Below are 21447 nucleotides of genomic sequence, written 5' to 3' on the forward strand. Positions count from 1 at the left end.
TTATAGGAAATCAAGGAGTTTTCTCAATTGTGGACTCCAAACTTAATTTACACCTTTTCTTTATCCTCAAAAGATTAAGATTGAAAAAAAACTAAGTAGCAAGGATTGGGTTCTGTGCTTAGCTCCTATACACTGGACCAGTTTAACCGGATCCAAAATTAAGATAATCTAGAGTTTACTCCGTTAGAAAATTGAGATAGAATAAAATAATTGAAAGAAAAAAACAATCAAGCTTCTGTCTCCATCTAAAAGAAAAAGAAAAAAAAAAAAAAAAAAAGCTTTTTTCTCCATCTGACTCTTAAAAAACGAATTGATAATGTAGTAGAGAAGATTTGGTAGAAACAGAACAATTAATTTTTTTTAATATAGAAAAACTGATGTAATTTGATATAACAACTTGGCGTAACAACGACTTCTAATCCCAATTTTTATTATATTATATAGTATATGATGTGATATAAAATTTATCATCTATTTCACTTTTAAAATATAGAATAATGCTAAGAACACATTCAATTACACCCAAACTCACAACATGTATCATTAACTCGTAAAGTATTCTATCCTCGAATAAGAGATATGAAATTTGATTCTCATATTATATCTATAAAAGAATCCACAACATGCTTAATTGTAACCTTGTGATTCAAGCACCTATTTTTTATACTATTATGAACCCATGATTTGTAAGCTAATACCAAGTATATGGAAAGTAGATACTAAAAACCTTAACGTTATAACCTAGACATTGAGGCCCGCCAATACCACCAACCCCCCTTCTTCCGACAAGGTATTTGGTATCAAATAATACTATGTCAGTGATATCAAAATTCAATATGTGTGAGACATATTAGTAAAAAATAACTACCTCATTAGCAAATAAAAAAAATGTTAATGGGTGGTTATTTTTATACACGTCTTTCATTTATTGAGTTTTGATATGAACAATGGTCTTATTTGATACAAAATATTTTTTCCTTCCCTTCACATTTCCACCCAAACCCTCTCCTCTTCATCTCTTTTATAACATTCTCAAACTTGCTTATAAATCAATTTGGTAACCATTGATTAGACATAGAGATTAAGGGTTTGTTTGGATAAGTTATTTGAAAAAGTACGTTTTTAAAAATGAGCGTTTTTAAAATGTGCATTTTAAAAACACAATTTTTAAAACCATTTATAAGCATTAGGCAAAACTTATGAGAAGATTGAGAAAGAAGTTTTTTATTGTCAACTAAGCATTTGATCTATATTTGTCTAAAATTATTGTTTGAGCGTAAATTACCAAAATAGGACACAACTCTAACACCAAAGTACACTCATAAAATAATTTTAGTCAAATTATAGTCACCCCACGCTGTAGCTATTCACCAATTCAGTCACCTCACCGCTATAGCTGTTCACCAATATCAATAATAATATAACTTTCCCAAATCAAGGCCTACCATCTATTCTAAATCACAAAAACAAAATAGATTTGAAAAGTTGAAACCCAAATCATAAATAACTTAGTGAAAAACTAACAAGAGAGGGAGAAAGAAAAAGCTTGTGGCAATGGCGTTCTCTATTTGTGGTGATTAAGCTTACAGATGGTGCAATTGAGGCTCTGTCAATGCGTCTTCTTTTTTTGCTTAGAATATATACTGCCACATTCGATTTGGGTACACCAGGTCTAGAAGCCTCTACCCAATGTGTCTTAGCTACCATTGGAGCTTTGCTGTGATGTTGTTCTGTGGCTTACATAGAGAACAACAAAAAGTAGCAGGTACAAGTTGTTATTAAGCAATAATTTTGTCATTAAGCAAATTTTGAGGATATTTTAGGTATTAACACCCGTCAAATTTGGATTATGATAAGTTTTTAAAATTGCGGTTTTGAAAAAGTTCGATTGTATTTCATTTCCAAAATGCCAAATTTGGCATTTTTGAACACACAATCGTTAAAAAATCACAATGCCAAACAATGAAAATTTTGCATTTTGATTCAAAAACATGCGTTTGCTTGGTGCAAATGCTTATCCAAACAAGCTCTAATAAAATTTCGCATACATGATAAAGTGTTTTCAAAAAATCAAAATTGAATATATGAAATGCAACTTTTTTCAATATTCCTTAATCCTGGTTGGTAGGAGCTCTCTCTCCTCGGCTTGTACGAGGCTCTCTTTCCCCTAGGGGTTTTGTCTTTTCTCATAACTTTTCTCCCTCAACCTAAACACGTTTTTCTCCGCCTCCATTTCTCTTTTCTTTTCTTCTGTTCCCTTTCTTTTATCTGGGTCTTGTCTGGGCGTTTTTCCCACTCTGTCAGCTCTGGTGCGTGGGCAAAAATGGCCGAGGAAGTGATTAGTAACCTAAATAAGATGCGGCTGACGACAGCAGAGGAGGAGGATATCGTTATATCTGATGAGGGGCGAGCTGATGATATTGAAAGTTGCATTCTTAGCCTAATTGGGAAATTCCTTACCTGTAAATCTTACAATAAACAGGCTGCAAAGAACACCATCAGAAGAGCATGGGGCTTAGAGAAGGATCTTCAGATCGTAGAGGTCGGTGAAAATCTCTTCCAGTTCAAGTTTCAAACTGAGTTTGTGATGGAAAGGGTGTTAAGTGGTGGCCCATGGTCATTCGACAATCAACTCCTCATGCTGCGTAAATGGCAAAGAGGTATGTGTGCTGGGAACATGTCCTTTGAACATGCGTCACTATGGGTTCAGATCTGGGGGGCCCCTTTTGAAATGTTATCACTGAAGGTGGCGGCTGAAATTGGGGGTCGCTTGGGACAGGTGGAAAAGGTGGAGTCCAGAAAGCAAAGGGATGATCAGAGCCTCTTCCTGCGTGTTCGTGTGGCTATTCCAATCGCGAAACCATTACGTAGGGGGGGCTTTTTGGTTGGTACAGGAGGGGAGAGAACCTGGGCCACCTTTAAGTATGAGCGTCTTCCAATGCTCTACCACTACTGTGGATTACTGGGACATGACCTTCGACATTGTGCTACACACTATGAGGCCAAGAAGCTAGGGGAGGACATCAACTATCAATATGGAGACTGGTTGCGTGCAACTTCAAATAGACAACGTTCTTCGCCACGGCGGAGAGATCCGATGTCATTTGCGAGCAATACTAATGCTGGTCCAATGACAAGAGGGGATGGAATGATGAAAAATGCAGTTGCCCCACCGGAAAAAGGGGATGTAACAGAGGCTGTAGTTAGTCAAGAAAACCCACACGAAAGCCAATCAGTCAAGAATGGTTCACTGGAAAATATCCCAAAAAATCCGGAGGTCACTTCTACCAGTATGGAAGTCCAAGATGTTCAGGAAGTCCACCCACCAAATCCTGTGAATCACGAGGTGACTAACACTACACGTTTGGAAACAAATGGGCCAATGCTAGCCATTTCCAAAAGTGGGCCGGGACATTCTAAGGAGTTAAAGCAAGCGGATAGGCCCTGTGGGACATGGACCAAGATGAAACGTGTGGATGGTGGGCTCACTTATCCTCTATCTGTTGAACTCGGCAAACGTAGTAGTACATGGCGAGAGGAAGAACTGAACTTGTGGGACAGTGAAGTTCGACCTTCGAAGCGTGAAAAACAAACTGTGGGTGATGGTCTGGACATCAAATGTGGATCGGCAGGAGTGGGTGGTCACCTCTGCCGGGACCAATGAAGCTCTTAAGTTGGAACTGCCAAGGGCTTGGGAACCCTTGGACAGTTCGGGGCCTTTGCGACATCGTAGAGGCACAAGCGCCCAAAATTTGTTTCCTGATGGAAACAAAATTGTTTGATGATGGGTTTGCTCAGATTTGCAAGGACACTAAGCTTCCAAATAAGTTTGTTGTAAAGAAACCAAATTGGGGTGGCGGGTTGGCCATGTTATGGAAGGAAGATGTCAACCTCAATGTTATCAACTTCTCAGATCATCACATTCTGGCCAAGGTGGTGGAGTTGAATGGTAGGGAGTGGTTTTTGACTGGGTTTTATGGTTGGCCTGAGGCGAGCCAAAAGGCCAAGTCATGGGTTTTGCTTAATCATATAAGGTCCTTTGTTGAGGGTGCCTGGCTCTGTATTGGAGACTTCAACGCTATACTGAGCTCATCGGAGAAGCTTAGTTTGCGGGCTCCGGATTCACAACAAATTGATGCCTTCAGGGAGGTTCTAGAGCAAAGCCAGTTGGTTGACTTGGGGTATCGGGGATACCCTTATACATGGAATAATGGACAGTTGGAGGAAGCCAATACAAAGGAAAGACTCGATCGCGCAGTCGCCAACGAAGCTTGGCGTTTAATTTTTCCAAAGAGCACGGTCACCCATCTTCCCACCCATGCGTCGGATCACTTACCTATCTTGCTCAACATTTTGGTTGATAACCAAAGGCACGAAAGGGGCCCACGAGGGTTCAAATTTGAGGAATCATGGCTGTTATGGGACGAGTGCGAAAATGTGATAAATGAGTCTTGGAGAAACAGTACTGGAGTTGGGTCGGCTTTGGAAGTGGTTGGGCAGAAAATTTCAGAGTGTGGGAGGGACTTACATGCGTGGGGTGCAAACAAAACACACCCAGATAAAGAAGAAATAAAACGCCTACAGAAACAGCTTGAAGCTCTAAATTATGCTCCTCCTACGGAACAAACCCGAAATGCTTTTGTTGAGCTTAGTAAATCCTTGGATGATTTACTCCGTAAACAAGAAATCTATTGGCACCAACGGGCACGGATTTCATGGATGAAACATGGTGACAAGAACACCAAATTTTTCCATGCTAAGGCATCTCAGAGGAGGAGGCGTAATTGTATTCATGGGCTTTTGGACAATCAAGGGCGTTGGTGTGAGGATCTTGAAGATGTGGCTGGCATTGCTACTAACTATTTTGATTCTATTTTCTCCTCAAGTGCATGCAACAGGATGGATGAATGTCTAGCACATGTGCCTCACAAAGTGACAGCCGAAATGAGTGACTTTCTGACTAGAGACTATGAGGCTGAGGAAGTTAGAGTTGCTCTCTTTCAAATGGGCCCCACAAAGGCGCCTAGCCCTGATGGGTTAAATGCACTTTTCTTCCAGAAATATTGGCATATTGTGGGTGACAGTGTTGTGGCGGCTGTCCTCTCCTTCCTCAATTCAGGACAGATGGTAAGTAACATAAACTTTACCTATATTGTTTTAATTCCAAAAGTAAAGACACCGGAAAAGATGACTGACTATAGACCTATTAGTTTATGTAATGTTATTTATAAAATCATTGCTAAGGTGTTAGCTAACCGTTTAAAACAAATCCTTCCACATGTTATTTCCCCCACACAAAGTGCTTTTGTTCCGGGGCGTCTTATTACAGATAATATTCTTGTTGCCTATGAGGTTTTACATGCTATGCATTGTAAAAAAAAGGGGAGTAAGGGAGGAATGGCGATGAAGTTGGATGTTAGTAAGGCATATGATAGGGTGGAGTGAGACTTTTTACGGGGAATCTTGACAAAACTAGGCTTTCCGGAGGCTTGGATTAAGCTTATTATGGGTTGTATTACCACTACATCTTTTTCTATCCTTATTAATGGAAAACCTCATGGTCATGTTTTTCCTAGTAGGGGACTTCGGCAAGGGGACCCTCTCTCTCCTTATCTGTTTCTTTTATGTGCAGAAGGCTTCACATCGCTCTTACAACAAATTGAGGACGAGGGGCGGATCCATGGTCTCGCTATTTGCAGAAGAGCACCCCCTGTCTCCCATTTACTTTTTGCGGACGACTCACTAATTTTCTGCCGTGCTACACATAATGAGGTTGAGGTGATAAATGATATTTTAAAGCTTTATGAGGAAGCATCTGGGCAGTGCATTAGCTTGGCAAAATCCTCCGTTTTCTTCAGTAGCAATACCCCCCGAATTCAACGTGAGGTGATCAAGGTTCTTCTTGGTGTGCAAGAGGTGGAGCATTTCGAATCTTACCTGGGCCTTCCCACTCTTATTGGGAGGGCAAAATATCAGACCTTTGCCTACCTTAAGGATCGAGTTTGGAAGAAATTACAAGGGTGGAAAGGTAGGATGTTGTCTAAAGCGGGTAAGGAGGTGTTGATTAAAGCGGTGGCCCAAACAATTCCAACCTACACTATGAGTGTGTTCCTTATTCCTCTAAAATTGTGCAATGAGCTAAACTCGTTATGTGCCAAATTCTGGTGGGGTCATATAGCTAATGAGCGTAAGATCCATTGGTTGAGTTGGGAAAAGCTCTGTTTGCCTAAAGCTGAGGGAGGTTTGGGTTTCCGGAGCTTAAGGACCTTCAATTTGGCAATGCTAGCCAAGCAAGGATGGAAATTACTTGGTGAACCTGATTCTCTCCTTCACCGTTGCCTTAAAGCCCGTTACTTCCCAAGGTGCAACTTTCTGGAAGCTGGTGACCGCCCAAACAGCTCGTACATTTGGAAAAGCTTAATGGCTGCAAAGCCAATCTTGGTCTCTGGGACTTGCTGGCGTGTGGGGATTGGGAATTGTATTCGGGTCTGTAGAGACAACTGGCTCCCTCACCATCCTGCGAAGAAGGTCTTGATGCCCCTCTCTCCTTCTGCTTGGGAAATGCGGGTTTCTGAATTAATTGACTTTGAGGTAAATGATTGGAACCGCCAGCTTATTTTCCAACTTTTCAGTAGTGCTGATGCAGCTGCGATTTTAAACACTCCCCTTAGCTTTCGGCTACCGCCGGATGAATTGTTTTGGCTTCATACAAAACAGGGGAGCTATTCGGTAAAGAGCGGGTACCATGTTGCAAGGCTGTTATTTCGGGGTGAGAATTGGGCTGAACCTTCTGCTGGGTCAATGAGCCAAAGGATCTGGAAAAAACTATGGAGGTTGAAGATCCCTAACAAAGTTAAGGTGTTCGGGTGGAGAGCCTGCCTAAATGCTCTACCTACACTTCAGAATTTGGTGCATCGCAGGGTTCTTGACGAGGCTAGGTGTAATTTGTGTTCCCTGGCTCCTGAAGACTGTGTCCACGCCCTTTGGGAGTGTGGTGTTGCCCAAGATGTGTGGGCGGGTAGCTTGGTGGGTTTGCAGAAGTTTTCGTCGCAGCAGGTCTCCTTTTTGCACCTAGCTGAAAAAGTTTTGGATGTGATGCCTCTGGAGGTGTGTGAGTTGTTCTTTGTGCAGGCTTGGTTCATCTGGCATCAGAGGAACTCAGTGGTGTATGGAGGTCTGATTCAGGACCCTTCAATTCTAAATAGAAGAGCTAAAGAATATTTGGAGGACTTCAAGAGTTCTCATATTAAGCTGGCTGTGATGCAGCGCACCTCTCACCGTTGCAAGTGGTTTCCTCCTCCTATTGGCCACTATAAGCTCAACTTTGACGCTGCCATGTTTCCGGACCCACCTTTCACGGGTTATGGAGCTGTTATTCGCAATGAGAACGCTGAAGTGATGGCGTCCTTGTCTGTGCGTGGCCTGAAAGCTGTTGACAGTGGTGAAGCTGAACTCCTCGCCTGTCGAAGAGCAATCAAATTTGCTGTGGAAGTGGGTTTCAAGGATGTTGTTATTGAAGGGGACAATGCTGTGGTTATGGAGGCTATTTCTAAGCGTGAACTTTGTGGGGCTCGGCTGGGACATATATTTACTGATATCCATTCTCTGTTGGCAGATTTTGATTGTTTTTCTTTTAGTTGTGTGAAAAGGGAAGCCAATACTGTGGCTCACTCTCTTGCCCGCTTTGCTAAACATACTTTGGAAGATGTTTTTTGGATTGAGGACATTCCTCCCCCCCTATGGAAGCTCTGTACTGTGACTCTGTTTTTATTCTCTAATGAAACTTTGGTTGTTTTCTCAAAAAAAAAAAAAAAATGGGGTGACTTTAGAATATTCTTATATTTGCATCTCACATAATGGTTGATTTATGGATTTTTTTTTTTTTTTTTTAAATAACTATAAAAGCCAAACTATTTTGTGAGTTAGCACAAAAAAGTGAAGATCGGACGAAGAACAGAGATCAATAACCATGTGGAGGTGCGTTTCGTCCTCGTACAGGTCGTGGAGGTTAATGATGTTTGGATGCGGAGACAACAGGTGTAGGATCTTCGGCTCCGTTAACAAGCATTGGGTGTCGAGTGAGTCGGCCGAGACTAGACTGTTCTCGATCCACTTGACGGCGTAATAGACGCCGTTAACAGGCGAGAGGCAGCGGAAAACGACGCCGAATCGTCCCCGTACGATCTCTTCGCTTACCTGATAATTTCTGTGTAGTGCTTCTCTCATTAGTACTAGTTGTTTGTGTTTGTTGGGTGGGTGGGTGGAGAGTGGAGAATGGGTTTGATTTGTTTTGGGTTTTGTATTTGGTTTTGTTCATGGGTTTTTGGGGCTTGGAAGAACAAAACGAAGCAAAACTAAATCGAGTCGATTTCTATTGAGTTCGGTGGACCGGACCAAGTGTCCACCTCAGCTGAAAATCGAGTAAGTAAATAAATAAATAAATAAATACAAACCCTAACCTCCAAAGTCCAAACCCCTAAAATTTTCCACCATAAACCCTCTCCTCCTCAGGGCCGAAGCTCCCTCTCTCACTCACTCTTTTTCCAAATCCAAAAGAAAAACAAAAAAATGGCTTCAGACAAAGCCTCCGAACTCTCTGTAATTACATTAGGAGGCAAGGGCTCATCTCTCTCTTCATCTTCACTCTACGCCATTGCCACAGGCTTCGCTTCGCTACGGCTCGACTCCTCCGCACTCGATAGACTCTCATCTCCCTCCTCCAATCAGGCCTCGCCACCTGTCCAATCCCAATTCCCCATCCCCAAAACCCTAGCCCCTCTTGAACTCCGCGCATTCCTCACCGTCCTCCTCTACAAGCTCCTCCGCTCCGACCACTCAACGCTCCTCCCGATCCGAATCTCCGAAACCCTCAACAAATTCAAGAATTCCCAACTCGACGAAACCCTAGAATTGGATTCGATCGAGTTGAGCAAAGAGGAAGCGTCATTGGTTGAAAAATTGTATCCCTCGGGTTCGTTTGGAGTTTGCGCTGTGTTGGATCACGAATCGGCTGCGTTGTCGGCGGTTTCCGATGCAGTGGCTGCATTGTCGTGCGAGGCCATTAAGGCCGACGTGGCGGCGGTGTTCAATTCGATGGATTCCGGTGATGGGTTCTCGGCAAAGGAGGAGGTTGGGGTTGCCAGTGATATGAAGGTTTTGTTGAATGGGTCGAAGTTGGTTGGGAAGGTTGAGATTGATTCGGTGTCGAAAATAGCTAAAGTTCATGGGAGTTTGAGGGAGATTGTGAAGTTGGTGCATTCCAAGACAAGAATTGAGCTGAATTCGAAGGATTTGGGTTCGGGTTCGGATGTGAGGACTGTGCTGTATCCATTGGCTGCAGCGATTAATGAATTGGGGGAGTGTAGTTTGAGTCGTGTGAAGGCGAATTTGGATTCAATTAGCAATGAAGGTTTGCGGTCAAGCTTGGTGAGTTTGTTTGAAGGGAAATGTGCTAGTGGTGAGAGCTTGAGAAATGGGTTTAAGTTGGTTTTGGAGCTGGGGTTCGAAAAGGAGTACGAAAAGTTTGTGCACCAAGTGAATGTGTTGTTGGGGATGGTTTGGAAGATTGTGGCGTGGGAAGCGATGACAGGATTTATCGCCCTTGAGGGTGTGGAGTGGAGTGAAAAGAGTGGGAATAGTGTTGAGGTGAATGGAGGAGTAGGAGGAGGGAATGTGAAGGGGGATAAGAAGGGTGAGAAGAAGAAGAAGGTGTTGTTGGGGAAAGGGACTAGTGTGATTGTGCAATTGATTAAGGATAGGTTGCAGGGTAAGGCAGGTGATGGGATTGAGAAATGGGTTGATGATCTTTTGTTGTTTTTGGACCCGAAGGACCGGGAGTTTGATAGCTTGTTGAAGAAACTAAAGGAGCTTGTAGAAACCAATGAAAGTAGAAGACTGCCCAAGCTTCCAAAGGTGATGACATTCCTGAAATTTTATCACTTAATTCTCATTGACTGATACGTGCATTATTATTATCTTTTATTTTCTCTGTATAAAGATAGGAAAAACATTTTATACTTTTGTGAACATTAGAGCAATCCTTGGAGAATGTTGCATAAAAAATGTTTTTAGAAGTTAGTGCTAGAAGTGGAGAATTGTTTAAATATGTTGACAGCTTATTGTAATTTGCCTGTAATGTTGTTGCATGCTTTTGAGCAGCCTGTTGAGTTTATTGTTGATATAGGTGCTCTTTGGAGGTGTTTGTACTTTTGTATGGTATTTAGTTAATAAACTTCTAATTCATGGACCAAAAAAATGGCATATTGCAAGGAGCTGTTTGCAATTTTATACTCTTTTTAATCAATCAAAATTTCAATACTCACACTTATTTTGTTTTAATTTATGAACATTCTATTCTGTTCATATTCTTATTTAAGAAATTCTTTTATTTCTACCCCTTGAATGCATCACTAGCATGCTGACTGTAACCATATTATGGTACAAATTAGGGAACTCGTGATTTTGCGAAAGAACAAATGACAATAAGAAAGAGAGCATTTTCAATTATTGAGGATGTTTTTGAGAGGCATGGTGCTACCGCGTTGGATACTCCAGCATTTGAACTGAGAGAAACTCTCATGGGAAAGTATGGGGAAGATTCAAAGTTGGTATATGATCTTGCTGACCAGGTAATTATTTCATATTAGTTAATTCATTTAAGTCATTTCCATTTTTGCTATTTTTAATTTTAGGAATTTTCGCCTGTTCAATCAAGTTGTTACTTCATGTAGTTGATATTTGAGTGACCTGGCTATCTATCTATATATATATATATATATATATTTTTTTTTTTTTAGTACCAATTTTATAATCACACAAATTTCAGGTATGAGAAATCAGGACATCTGATTGGAAATGAATACTTTTTGCATGCTTATGGTCCTATATATGTTCTTTCTGCAGAGGTGGTAGCTTCACTGGCAGCTGCTAGAAATAACAGGTCTGTGAACTTTGCCTCTATGAATTTCTTTATGTTACTTTTTATTTTCTTTTTGCCAGTGATTGCTGTTTTACATTATTTGCCCAGAAGATGTCTTCATCCATCAGAAAAAAAGTTATCCTTTATAATCTACATATACACATATGTCTGTGTGTATGTGTTATTACATCTAACCATGTAGGGTTCAAACCTCAGACATTCACTTTTGCACATTGGTAGCTTGCGAAATGGAATGTTTTAACTTTTGTGGTTTTTTACAGTTCTGCATAGATGCTGTCATTTTTTTCTTCCCTCACCATCTTGATGATTTTCCTCTTGAATGTTTTCAATTTAATGAACCTAGCACTGAAATCATAAGATATTTTTTTCTGTAGCATGATCTAATATATGAAAACTATTGAAAATATTCAGGTTTATGCAATCCAACTAAGAGGCTGAAGGAGCTTCACAAGATTGGTATGTGCTCCAGAAGTCCAACCTTGCCTCCTGATGTTGATGACAGATAGTGCCTCTCTGGTTTGAGATTATACTCTCTACATTCTGGAAATACATGAATATCAGTTGGGTTGGTGTAAGTGAAATTTACTTGTTTAACTAGCTAGTTAATTTCAGTAACTTAGAATGATTTCACTTGCAATTATGAGGAGAATTTATCTCTCTTTATCTCTTAATTGTTGTATTGTGTTGTTATATGTTAGATTTTGGAAAATAAATGAGTGCTTTAGACACCTAAATTAATGAGACAATGGTTTTTATTTCAATATTTTTTTTCATCTAATTTGTCTACCATTTCACGGCTGTACTGTTTAGTATTCATGCGTTTTTTTTTTGTGTGTGCAAATAATCTGAACATAATTTATAATTGAATTGGTCTGCCATTTGCCATGTACTTACTCATGGTCGATTCTATTAATTTAATGGAAGCCTGCCTTGTGTTCTTTTGGTATACATATTTTTTTTTGGCTAATATGTCCATTGAAAACTGATATAACCTTTTAGGTTAATTGTTCTGTTTCATCTGTGGATGCAGTTGTGTAAAATTGATTCTGAAGGAAAAGCTACAAAGGTTGTGGGTTGCTCCTGTGTTGTAGTGAAGGTAAATAATCCATATTATCTCTTGATTGGTTCTCTTCACAAGTAATTTATTATCTTTTCCAATTATTAGTACCATGTTCATAGCATGGGTAACCCGTTTAATCATCAATTTTACTTGTCTGAGATGCCTTAAATGGATTCCACATTTGACTTGCTTTGTTCTGTGGTTGACATTTTACATTACAGTGAGGTTGGTTTTCTCCAAAAGTTTTAAGATTGAGTGGGTCCAAAGAAATTAGGGAGTTTAATAATATTTTGTAGAAAAGGACTTGGTAAAATATGTATTTTGGCTGTTGAGACTATAAAAGCCACATTTAAGATACGACTTAATCGTATCATTCGCTAGGTATGTGGCTATGAATGGTCTCACATCATTTAAAAGGTACCAGATAGCTAAGGTTTACAGGAGGGACAACCCATCTAAGGGAAGATACCGTGAATTTTACCAGTGCGATTTAGACATTGCAGGCCAATATCCTTGTTAGTAGAATTTTACCTCATTTTTTTACCCACCTATCCTTGTTAGTAGAAAGTTAGACATTTAAATTTGTTATGGATTATATATTATACTGTATTTTGTCTTCGATATTAGTATTGACTTTTTATGCATGTGTCACTTGTATTGGATGCATGCCTCCTATCCTCATAGATGCTATTTATTGCCATCTCATGGCAGCAATGTCACTGAGTTTGTCTTGGAAGTTGGAACCATTACCTGGTCAACAGTGCTAATTCAATATGTTTCATCACATACTATGGTTTAAGACAATCGATACATATGATTCGATGAAGAATGAGCAAATGAGCAAGGCCTAATGCAAATGAATCAATTTATTGATTTTGTGATAAAGACCTTCTTCAAAGTGTGTTCTATAATAATAATAATTATTATTATTTTAATTAATTTCCTTTTCTTCTACAGATAAAATTGAATCATCGGAAGTTACTTGATGGAATGTTGGACATATGTGGAGTGCTACCGCAAAAATTCAGAACCATATGTTCAAGTATTGACAAGTTAGATAAACAACCTTTTGAGCAGATCAAAAAGGAAATGGTGAGAACACTTGTATGCAAATAGTGTTGTCTTACTTGGTTATTAGTAATAGGGGCAATAGCCTATCTAGTTGTTAGCATTTCATTAATGTAAGGATAATTCTGTTATCATCTTTTTGTAAATATGTTGGATTAGTAATTTAGAGCCTAATTTTTACTCTATTGTAATTTTATAGGGAAGCTTGCATATACTCTCTTTTTACTTGAGCTTTTTTCTTTGCAATAATATTTATAAATGAAATGTTGGATTAATATTTTAATTGTATATTCCATTTATATCATTGCATAAATTTTAGTATGTTTGGTTATATATTTCTTGTTAATTATTGTTAGGTGGAGGAGAAGGGCTTATCTGTTGAGACAGCAGATGAAATTGGCACTTTTGTGAAGGAAAGGGGACACCCTTTGGAACTATTATCTAAGCTTAAGCAGCAGGGCAGCAAGTTCTTAGGGCACAATGGATCTGTTGATGCACTGAATGACCTAGAGATTTTATTTAAAGCTCTTGAAGTGTCAAAGTGTATCGACAAAGTGGTTTTTGACTTGAGTCTTGCCAGAGGCCTTGATTATTATACTGGAGTCATATTTGAGGCTGTTTTTAAAGGTGGTGCACAGGTAATTTTTTAAGAAAAATCCGAATTTTTCATTTCATTTATTTTTCCTTCCTTGTGAATCCATATTATTATTAGTGGTGACACTTTAATTGCTGATCCTCCTATAATGATGCCCAAGGATCTTTTCACTTATTGAACTGGAAGAATTTTTTTTTTTTTTAAATGGTTTATTATCATATTAGTTGTGATCTGAACTGGTAAAATTGACTGGCCAATACTCTAGAAGAACAAGCGAACATTGAATTATTGTGATAATTCGACATGGCAGTGATATGTGCCTAATTCTGGAAATGGTTTGTCAGGTAAGTCACAGGATGAGGGGCTGCACTCTCTGAAATTTCCCAGTTGGATTAATGAGTGTGGCTGAATTGGTATTGAAACAGAAAGATGGCTGAATTGGTATTGAAATTTCCCAGTTTTATTCCCCCTACTCCCAGATATCATTGCAAGTAATAATTCTTATGTCATCTTGTTACTGAAAAAAAACAAAACAAAAACCTTCTGTGATCTAGTAATTGCTGCATTTCATTTGCTTCATGTGTTTCCAGGAAAATGTGTGCGTGTGTTTTAAGTATTGATGATGTGATTTGCTTGTGCAGGTCCTCAGGTTGGTTCAATTGCTGCTGGTGGACGTTATGACAACCTTATTGGTATGTTTGGTGCAAAGCAGTATCCAGCAGTTGGTGTTAGTCTTGGAATTGAGCAGGTATTTGCTATAATGGAGCAGCTACAGAAAGACCAGAGCCAGGTGATAATAATACTTAATAATATACCTATATGATCCTCAACTTTCTAATATTTTTGACTAGCAACTCAAAGTTTAATAATCTAGCACCTTGGGGGTGAGGCTGATGAGTTCTTTCATTCCTTTTGGGTGTTTTGGCAGGCACCACGTGCAACAAAGACTGAAGTCGTACTTAGTATTGTGGGGGATGACTTGACTCTAGCTGCAGAGCTAGTAAGTGAGCTGTGGAATTCCAAAGTGAAAGCCGAATATTTTGTTAATAAAAGGATGATGAAGCACATTGACCGTGCTAGAGAGTCGAGGATCCCATGGATGGTTATTGTGGGTGAACGGGAAATGAATGAAGGGGTTGTTGTATTAAAAGACGTTGAGGCTGTGAAAGACGATAAAATTCCTAGAAGTAGAGTGGTCGAAGAACTTAAAACTTAAATCACAACCAGTAGTTTCTTTGGACATGAATTTTTGTATTCTTAAGACGTTGTTGTATTCTTTGGACATGAATTTTTAGTTTTGGTAGTTAACTTCTCCCTCTAAAACTTAAATGACAACAATTAGCCTGTTGGAGAACTTATTACAGCGACTGCCCTTTGTTTCTTAATTAATTAAAAAATTATAAATTAAAAAAAAAATATGATTAAAATAAATAAAAGAACTTTCCAAGCTATATATTTTCTCCTAGCGCCTTGACAAAAAAAAGGTAATCAACGCGGTTTAATTATAGTCCTATCCTATTCTTTAATTATAGTCCTATTAATATTAAAAAAATAAATAGATGACTAATTCTTAAATAAATAATAATAATAAAAAGGGCAATTGACGAAGGCTTGGAGTTTCTTTTTTGTGCAGTTAATTTAACTATTAAACTAACTTGAATCCATAATTTTTGGTAATTGAATACTATAAATTTCCAAAACATTGCTCATAAACCTATTTGAGCCAATACAGGAAATTGCCAACAAAAATTTGTGAGCTTATCAAAAACCCATTCGACTCTATCCACATTAATCTATTGTGGGTTGTCCTGTTACCCACCCCACCCCCTGTCAAGAAAAGGATATCTCAGTTCGGGCTAATATTCCACTAGGACCACAACCTGTACTCTCTCAGTCACCTACATTACGTTTCTCTACCTCATTGGTTTATTTTGTAAATAAGTAAATTCTAATCTTATTGTGAAAACAATTGGATTGAGAAAATCTGAAACAGTATCCAATACCTTTACTTTCTATTTGTACAAGTTTGGTTACCAAAGAAACTACCAAAAAAACTAAAACAAAAACAAAAACAAAGAAACAGCCTTTTTGGTTTCATTGTTTAGGGTTAGGGATTTTGTTTTTGCTTTTTTGTTTAATTTTGTGTTTGATCTTCCAAACACAAACTCTAAAAAAAATTCAAAAAAAAAGAAAAGATGGAAGGAGAGCTTCAAGACTGGGAGGTGCTTCCCAATCAGATTTGCACTTTTGTATGTGCCTAAATTTGAAAGGCTAGATAAGCTTTTTATTTTCTTCTCTTTCCTTTTCTTTTTCTTTTTTTTTTTTTTAGTGAAAAAAATAAGATTCTTCTTGAACAATTTTTTTACAAATAACAAAATAAATAACTTCAGCCAGATGTGCCTTGATGTTCACAATACTTACCAACAAATAATTGCATTTGTACAAAAGAAACAAAAACGTGATGTTTTGAAAAAAAAAAAAAAAGTGCAAAAAATAATGCTAAAAGAAAGCGAGTTTTTGAAAATCGAGATACAGAACTCGAGTCTATAAAACTCGAGTTCTTCTGAAGTCCCTCACCTCAGACATTCTGAATACTCTGTTTAGGCCGAGAGGGGTCCCCTGTTTTGCCCTGTTTTTCCCAGTGAAACTCGAGTTTCATAAACTCAAGTTCCACTGGGAAATTTTTTTTGGCAAATCCCCTGTTCAGGCAGAAGGGGTCCCCTGTTTTGCCCTATTTTTCCCTAGTGGAACTCGAGTTTCATAAACTCGAGTTCCACTGGGAAATTTTTTTTAGCAAATCCCTTGTTCAGGCAGAAGGGTTCCCCTGTTTTGCTCTGTTTTTCCCAGTGGAACTCGAGTTTTATAAACTCGAGTTTTATGGAAATTTTTTTTTTTTTTTTACCACTTTGGCAAATCCCCTGTTCAGGCAAATTACTCTGTTTTTCCCAATGGAGCCCTTGAGTTTCATAAACTGAAATGTGTACATACACCTACTGAGAAACATAGATGAAGAAGTTGAGAATGGAAATGCACATAAATTACATCAAAATGCATTATCGCTAGGCACGAAGCTATAGAAACTGTTACGCTCTATTCATAAATATAGTTTTACAATGCAAATGCATTTGCATCACAACAAAAGGCATTCTCAATGTATCAACGTTCTAAACATGTGCAACCATGCTTAATTTGCAATTCTAACCGTACTACTCAAATCACAATCTTCATAGAGGTACATTGGATAGAGAATTACAAGTACATTCAACAAAAAGTGCAAAAAGTTCACATAGAGCCAATACAACGTAGTCACTTTTCCTAAGATCAAAGGTCCGCTGGACAAAAACGTCATTCATGGAAGCATGCCCGAAAAACGTAGAGTAATCACGTTAGGAGACAAGATAGTAAACATTAGGTAAACATCGAATGAACAACAATTATTTAACCAATGCATAACTTCTTGGCATCTACCTACCTACTATGGAACATGACCGCTTGTGGAAGCGCCATGGGACTGCGGACATTTTCTGCGGTTATGCCCGGAAGCATGACACAGTCCACATGTCTACTTAGGTTGACTCTCTATCAAATCTGTGTCCTCCCTCCGCCATCGCCGTTCTCGATCCTTATTCCTCACTCCATCCATCTCATTCCTTATTCTTGACATCACTTGTCTCCCTTTGGCCCGTAACAATGCTGGATTAGGCAACCACTTTGGCCCAATGGGATCCCCCCACAATGACTGTGACTTAGGAACCACAAATGCATGCTCATAAGTGTTAATGGCATTGTTCAAACCATAACATGGGTGAATATATGTGGTCGAATCAATATGCAAATAGTCACATACTCTAATTGTATGTGAACACGGGATCCCTATGTTTTGCCATTTCCCACAACTGCATGTTCTGTCCTGTAACCAAACTTCATAACTGTGGTTTCCTCCTCCTGCACTACACATGTTGAGTTGGGTAACTACTTGAAATATCAGCTCTTCATTGCTAAATGGCTTGAGATAGTGTTTCTCAGATTTATGCTTATTTCCTTTCCACGTGGATAAGGCATGTGCACTCCATTTCTTACCCTCTGAGAACTCAAAATGGTATTCTTTGCGCCGGTCATGGAAATATTGAACAAGTTTATTCCAAGTGAACTCAACCAACGCGGCAATAGGAAGGCCCCGTGCACCTTTCAATACACCATTAAAGCACTCTGATATATTGGTTGTCATTGCCCCAAAACGTCTCCCACCATCATGTGACTGGGTCCACATATCCACAGACTCGCGCATTAGGTATGTGTATGGAAGATAATCTTGATTCTTTTCCTTGCCATCCTTCCCCGTCGCCTTCTTCTTATTCCTAATGGCCTCAATTTCTGCCTGCTTAATGGACTCCATTATGGTATCAAATTTAACTGCCTGACTAGCATATCCCGCTTTCAATGCCGCTGACTTTAGAGTTGAGTTTTGAAAATGGGTGTTAAAGTTGCTAGCAACATGTCGAAGGCAATATCTATGAAATACTCGTGGTCTTCCATCATCCCTTCTAGGCCAGTTTGCAATGGCGTTTTTGATACCAAGATGTCGGTCAGAAATTATGCAAATGCCTTCGTCAGGTATCACGTGGCCAATCGCTTCTCTGAGGCACTCTAAAAACCACCTCCAACTGAACCTTGACTCACAATCCACAACAGTAAAGGCGAGAGGGAATACCTTGTTGTTAGCGTCGGTTGCCATTGCGACCAACAACTTTCCCTGATATTTACCATACAGATGGGTCCCATCAATACTAATAATCGGCTTGCAATATTTAAATCCTGATATGCATAGACCGAAAGACCAAAACACATAATGCAACAATACAGTGTCATCTTCATCGGTGGGTGTAATACGATAGAATACTTGGGTAGTTGGGTCCTGATCAATATATGCCATTAGCAACTTTTGCAATCTTTGGTAAGACTCTTCCCAATTCCCAAACATCTTCGTAATCGCCTTTTGTTTCGCATCCCATACCTTGTAGTAAGAAGGCTTATGGCCATTATATTTCGTTTCTATCATAGATTTGAGATGCTTAACTGGGGTAGTGTGATCCTCACATAACTTCTGATGGATGTCTAATGCAATAAAATTACAACTCATCATTCTACCATCATTTCGCACCCCAATCTCTACACACGTGTGAGGACCCACATACACGGTGATCATCCATAGTCGGTGGAGATTGGGCTTCATAACTGCGCAAACATACCACTTGCATGACTCATGCACGCATTTCGCACAAAGTTTTTTCGTCGTCGACCTAGTGTAAGTAAAATGTTTGTTTTCCTTGAGGGCACAATTTGTTAATACGCGCTTCACCTCCTCTTTATTGGCAAACGTCAACCCTTTGCACAAATTCATCCCCTCTCTCCAAGTAGACACAAATGACATCTCAATATGTGAAGGATCGACCATATTTTCCCAAGTATTTGTAGAGAATGACAATGCAGGAGGTTCGTAGGCAGGGATTGTGTTTGCAATGTTTTGGACGCTAATGACATTGTCTGCATAAGGTTCACTACCATCCAATGTCTCGTCGTCATCAATGTCCCTCTCAAAGTCCCCAAAGTCCCCTCTGTTAATCATGTCTTCATACTCATCTATTTCGGCAAAATCTTCATCGTTCATGGCAATATTCTCATTAACATAGTCGTCGTCATCATCGTCATCATCATTGTTAATGGCAGTAGTCTCATCAACATAGTTGTCGTCGTCATCATCATCATCATCACCACCATCGGCATGAACATCATCATCCTCTACATGTGTAGAATACTCATATTGAGCATCCGGAACCGTAACTTGTAAGCTTGTGGTTGTTTGTTGGATATCCTCTTGCCAGACTGCACGCGGCTCCAACTGTATGTACAACTCAATGTTAGTTACTTCAGCTATTCTCTCCAACTTGTCAAACATGATCTTTACATGTTTGTCTGTTTCTATCGCCATATACTTGTAATTAATCCGATGCTTCAAGATTTCATTTGGCATACGATAAGTAATTTGTATGTTGTGCACAGCAGGATTCTCACACAACTCTTCCATGACAACCTTCTTCAATTCATCAAGGGTCTTCAACCTACGATCAATTTGAGTATAATAGGTCTTTATACCCGGCCCTTCAAATGGCAATCCCTTGTTCGCATTGGCATTCTTAAGCGGACCACCGTGGTATAGGATTATATCAATTTCAGGCATTGTGAACCTGTTCAAGTCAAGTTACTGTGTTAGTTAAATCACATAATCTGAACCATGATTGCATAAAAGACAACTATAAACTCAGCCTTATTGACTTATAAACCTAAATTTTGTCATGCTTTTTTATTCTGATTTGATGCTATGTTATCATACTTTGTTCAATTTAAAAGTGAACACAGTATGTGATTGCTTAATTCAAGAAATTTGAGGACTGTGTCATATACCAATTTCTGCTATTTGCATTGTTAGTATATTCTACACTTATCTGTGTTGGTCTCCTACACCATTATAGGAGCAGTTGGTGATTAGTTCTTCGGTATAAGGGTAATGTTAAGTTCTTGGTAGTTTAGAAATTTGACAAGGAAGGAATGAGGATTGAGGAAGAAAATCACAGTTACTAAATTGGTACTATTTGGCTCAGTGAAATCAACTATGGAAACAAGCATTTTCACAAACACCTTAAAGGCAATCTTTCAATAGGAAGCTCGTATGGACTAAGCCCTATAAATTTAAACTTTGATCTACAAATTTACACAAATTCAACAAATTATATATAAACATCAAAGATGAGACTCAATTTGTACTTATCAGTTATCACACACCCAGTTTTTCTACCATTTCTTTTTATGGGCAAATAAATACTCAAACAATGAAGACTACCAACACAAAGTTCTATACATGTTGCATAATGGAAAATTAACTAAGTTATGTCAACTATCTACAAAATAAATACCCAAACTCTTTAACCCACACCCATAGACTATTACCCAACTACAATTACAATCAAATTATGGAAACCCTTACCTGAGATATGAATTTGATGAGAAGGAAGAGCAGTGAGAGAGGCAGTGTGGTGAGTGAGAGTGAGAGGCAATGTGGTGTGAGAGTTATGGGTGAGTTAGAGTTAGTGAGGGTGAGATTTAGTGAGGCCGAGAGACCCAGTGAGGATACTCTGTTTTGGGTAAGATGGCTTTGTGTTTCTGTCATACGGGCGTGTTAAGGGAGTGACATTTTTAATAGTATGGACACTGGAACTCGAGTCTATAAGACTCGAGTTCTTTGAAATCTTTCATTAAATACGTTCTTAACATGGAGAATGTATTTTCCAACAAAACTCGAGTTTTAAATACTCGATATATGAAAAACGAGTTTTAAAAACTCGAGATCTAGGTGTCTCTTAATTTTTCCAGGTCAGTGGTAAAAAACAGAAAGCGAGTTTTTAAAAATCGAGATTTTATAGCAAATCTCGAGTTTCACAAACTCGAGATGCTAGTTTCCTTTTTACTTCCGCGCGTTGCCTAACTTACTATATACTAATCTCTTGCACTGTTACTTTGCCCATTCCCCCCAACTTCTTTATATTCGGACATTCATGTATGTAAATCTTTTTGAGACAGGAAAAGGTGTTAGGTGGGACCCGTGCTGATGCAGCTCTCTCTTTCCTAAACAGCCCGCGTAAGTTATCCAAATTCCTAAGGTGTAAAATCTCGAGAGTTTGAAGAGAATCGGTAACAGAAGAAGAAGAAAGAACGTGCTCTATTCCTTTG

At 39.0% G+C, this 21447-nt stretch overlaps 3 protein-coding genes across 3 annotated transcripts; 2 read left to right on the forward strand and 1 right to left on the reverse strand.

Moving 5' to 3' along the window:
- Window positions 1-1480: 1480 nt before the first annotated feature.
- On the forward strand, window positions 1481-14923 carry LOC111998316 (histidine--tRNA ligase, cytoplasmic). Its single transcript, XM_065760546.1, is given in 8 exon segments — window positions 1481-1765; window positions 7906-9912; window positions 10449-10628; window positions 12343-12612; window positions 12957-13091; window positions 13424-13705; window positions 14312-14452; window positions 14591-14923. Coding segments are annotated over 7 exon segments (2685 nt in total). The 5' UTR covers window positions 1481-1765; window positions 7906-8568.
- LOC112029385 (uncharacterized) lies at window positions 2324-3664 on the forward strand. The gene has a single exon (XM_024062064.1). The coding sequence runs from the start codon at window positions 2324-2326 to the stop codon at window positions 3662-3664; it is 1341 nt and encodes a 446-aa protein (XP_023917832.1).
- A 2301-nt stretch (window positions 14924-17224) lies between the features above and the next one.
- On the reverse strand, window positions 17225-19900 carry LOC112016724 (uncharacterized). Its single transcript, XM_024049222.2, has one exon. The coding sequence runs from the start codon at window positions 19898-19900 to the stop codon at window positions 17225-17227; it is 2676 nt and encodes an 891-aa protein (XP_023904990.2).
- Between the last annotated feature and the right edge of the window lie 1547 nt (window positions 19901-21447).

The sequence above is a fragment of the Quercus suber genome, unplaced genomic scaffold, assembly GCF_002906115.3.
Source record: "Quercus suber isolate HL8 unplaced genomic scaffold, Cork oak 2.0 scaffold_372, whole genome shotgun sequence".
In the NCBI taxonomy this organism is placed as follows: domain Eukaryota; kingdom Viridiplantae; phylum Streptophyta; class Magnoliopsida; order Fagales; family Fagaceae; genus Quercus; species Quercus suber.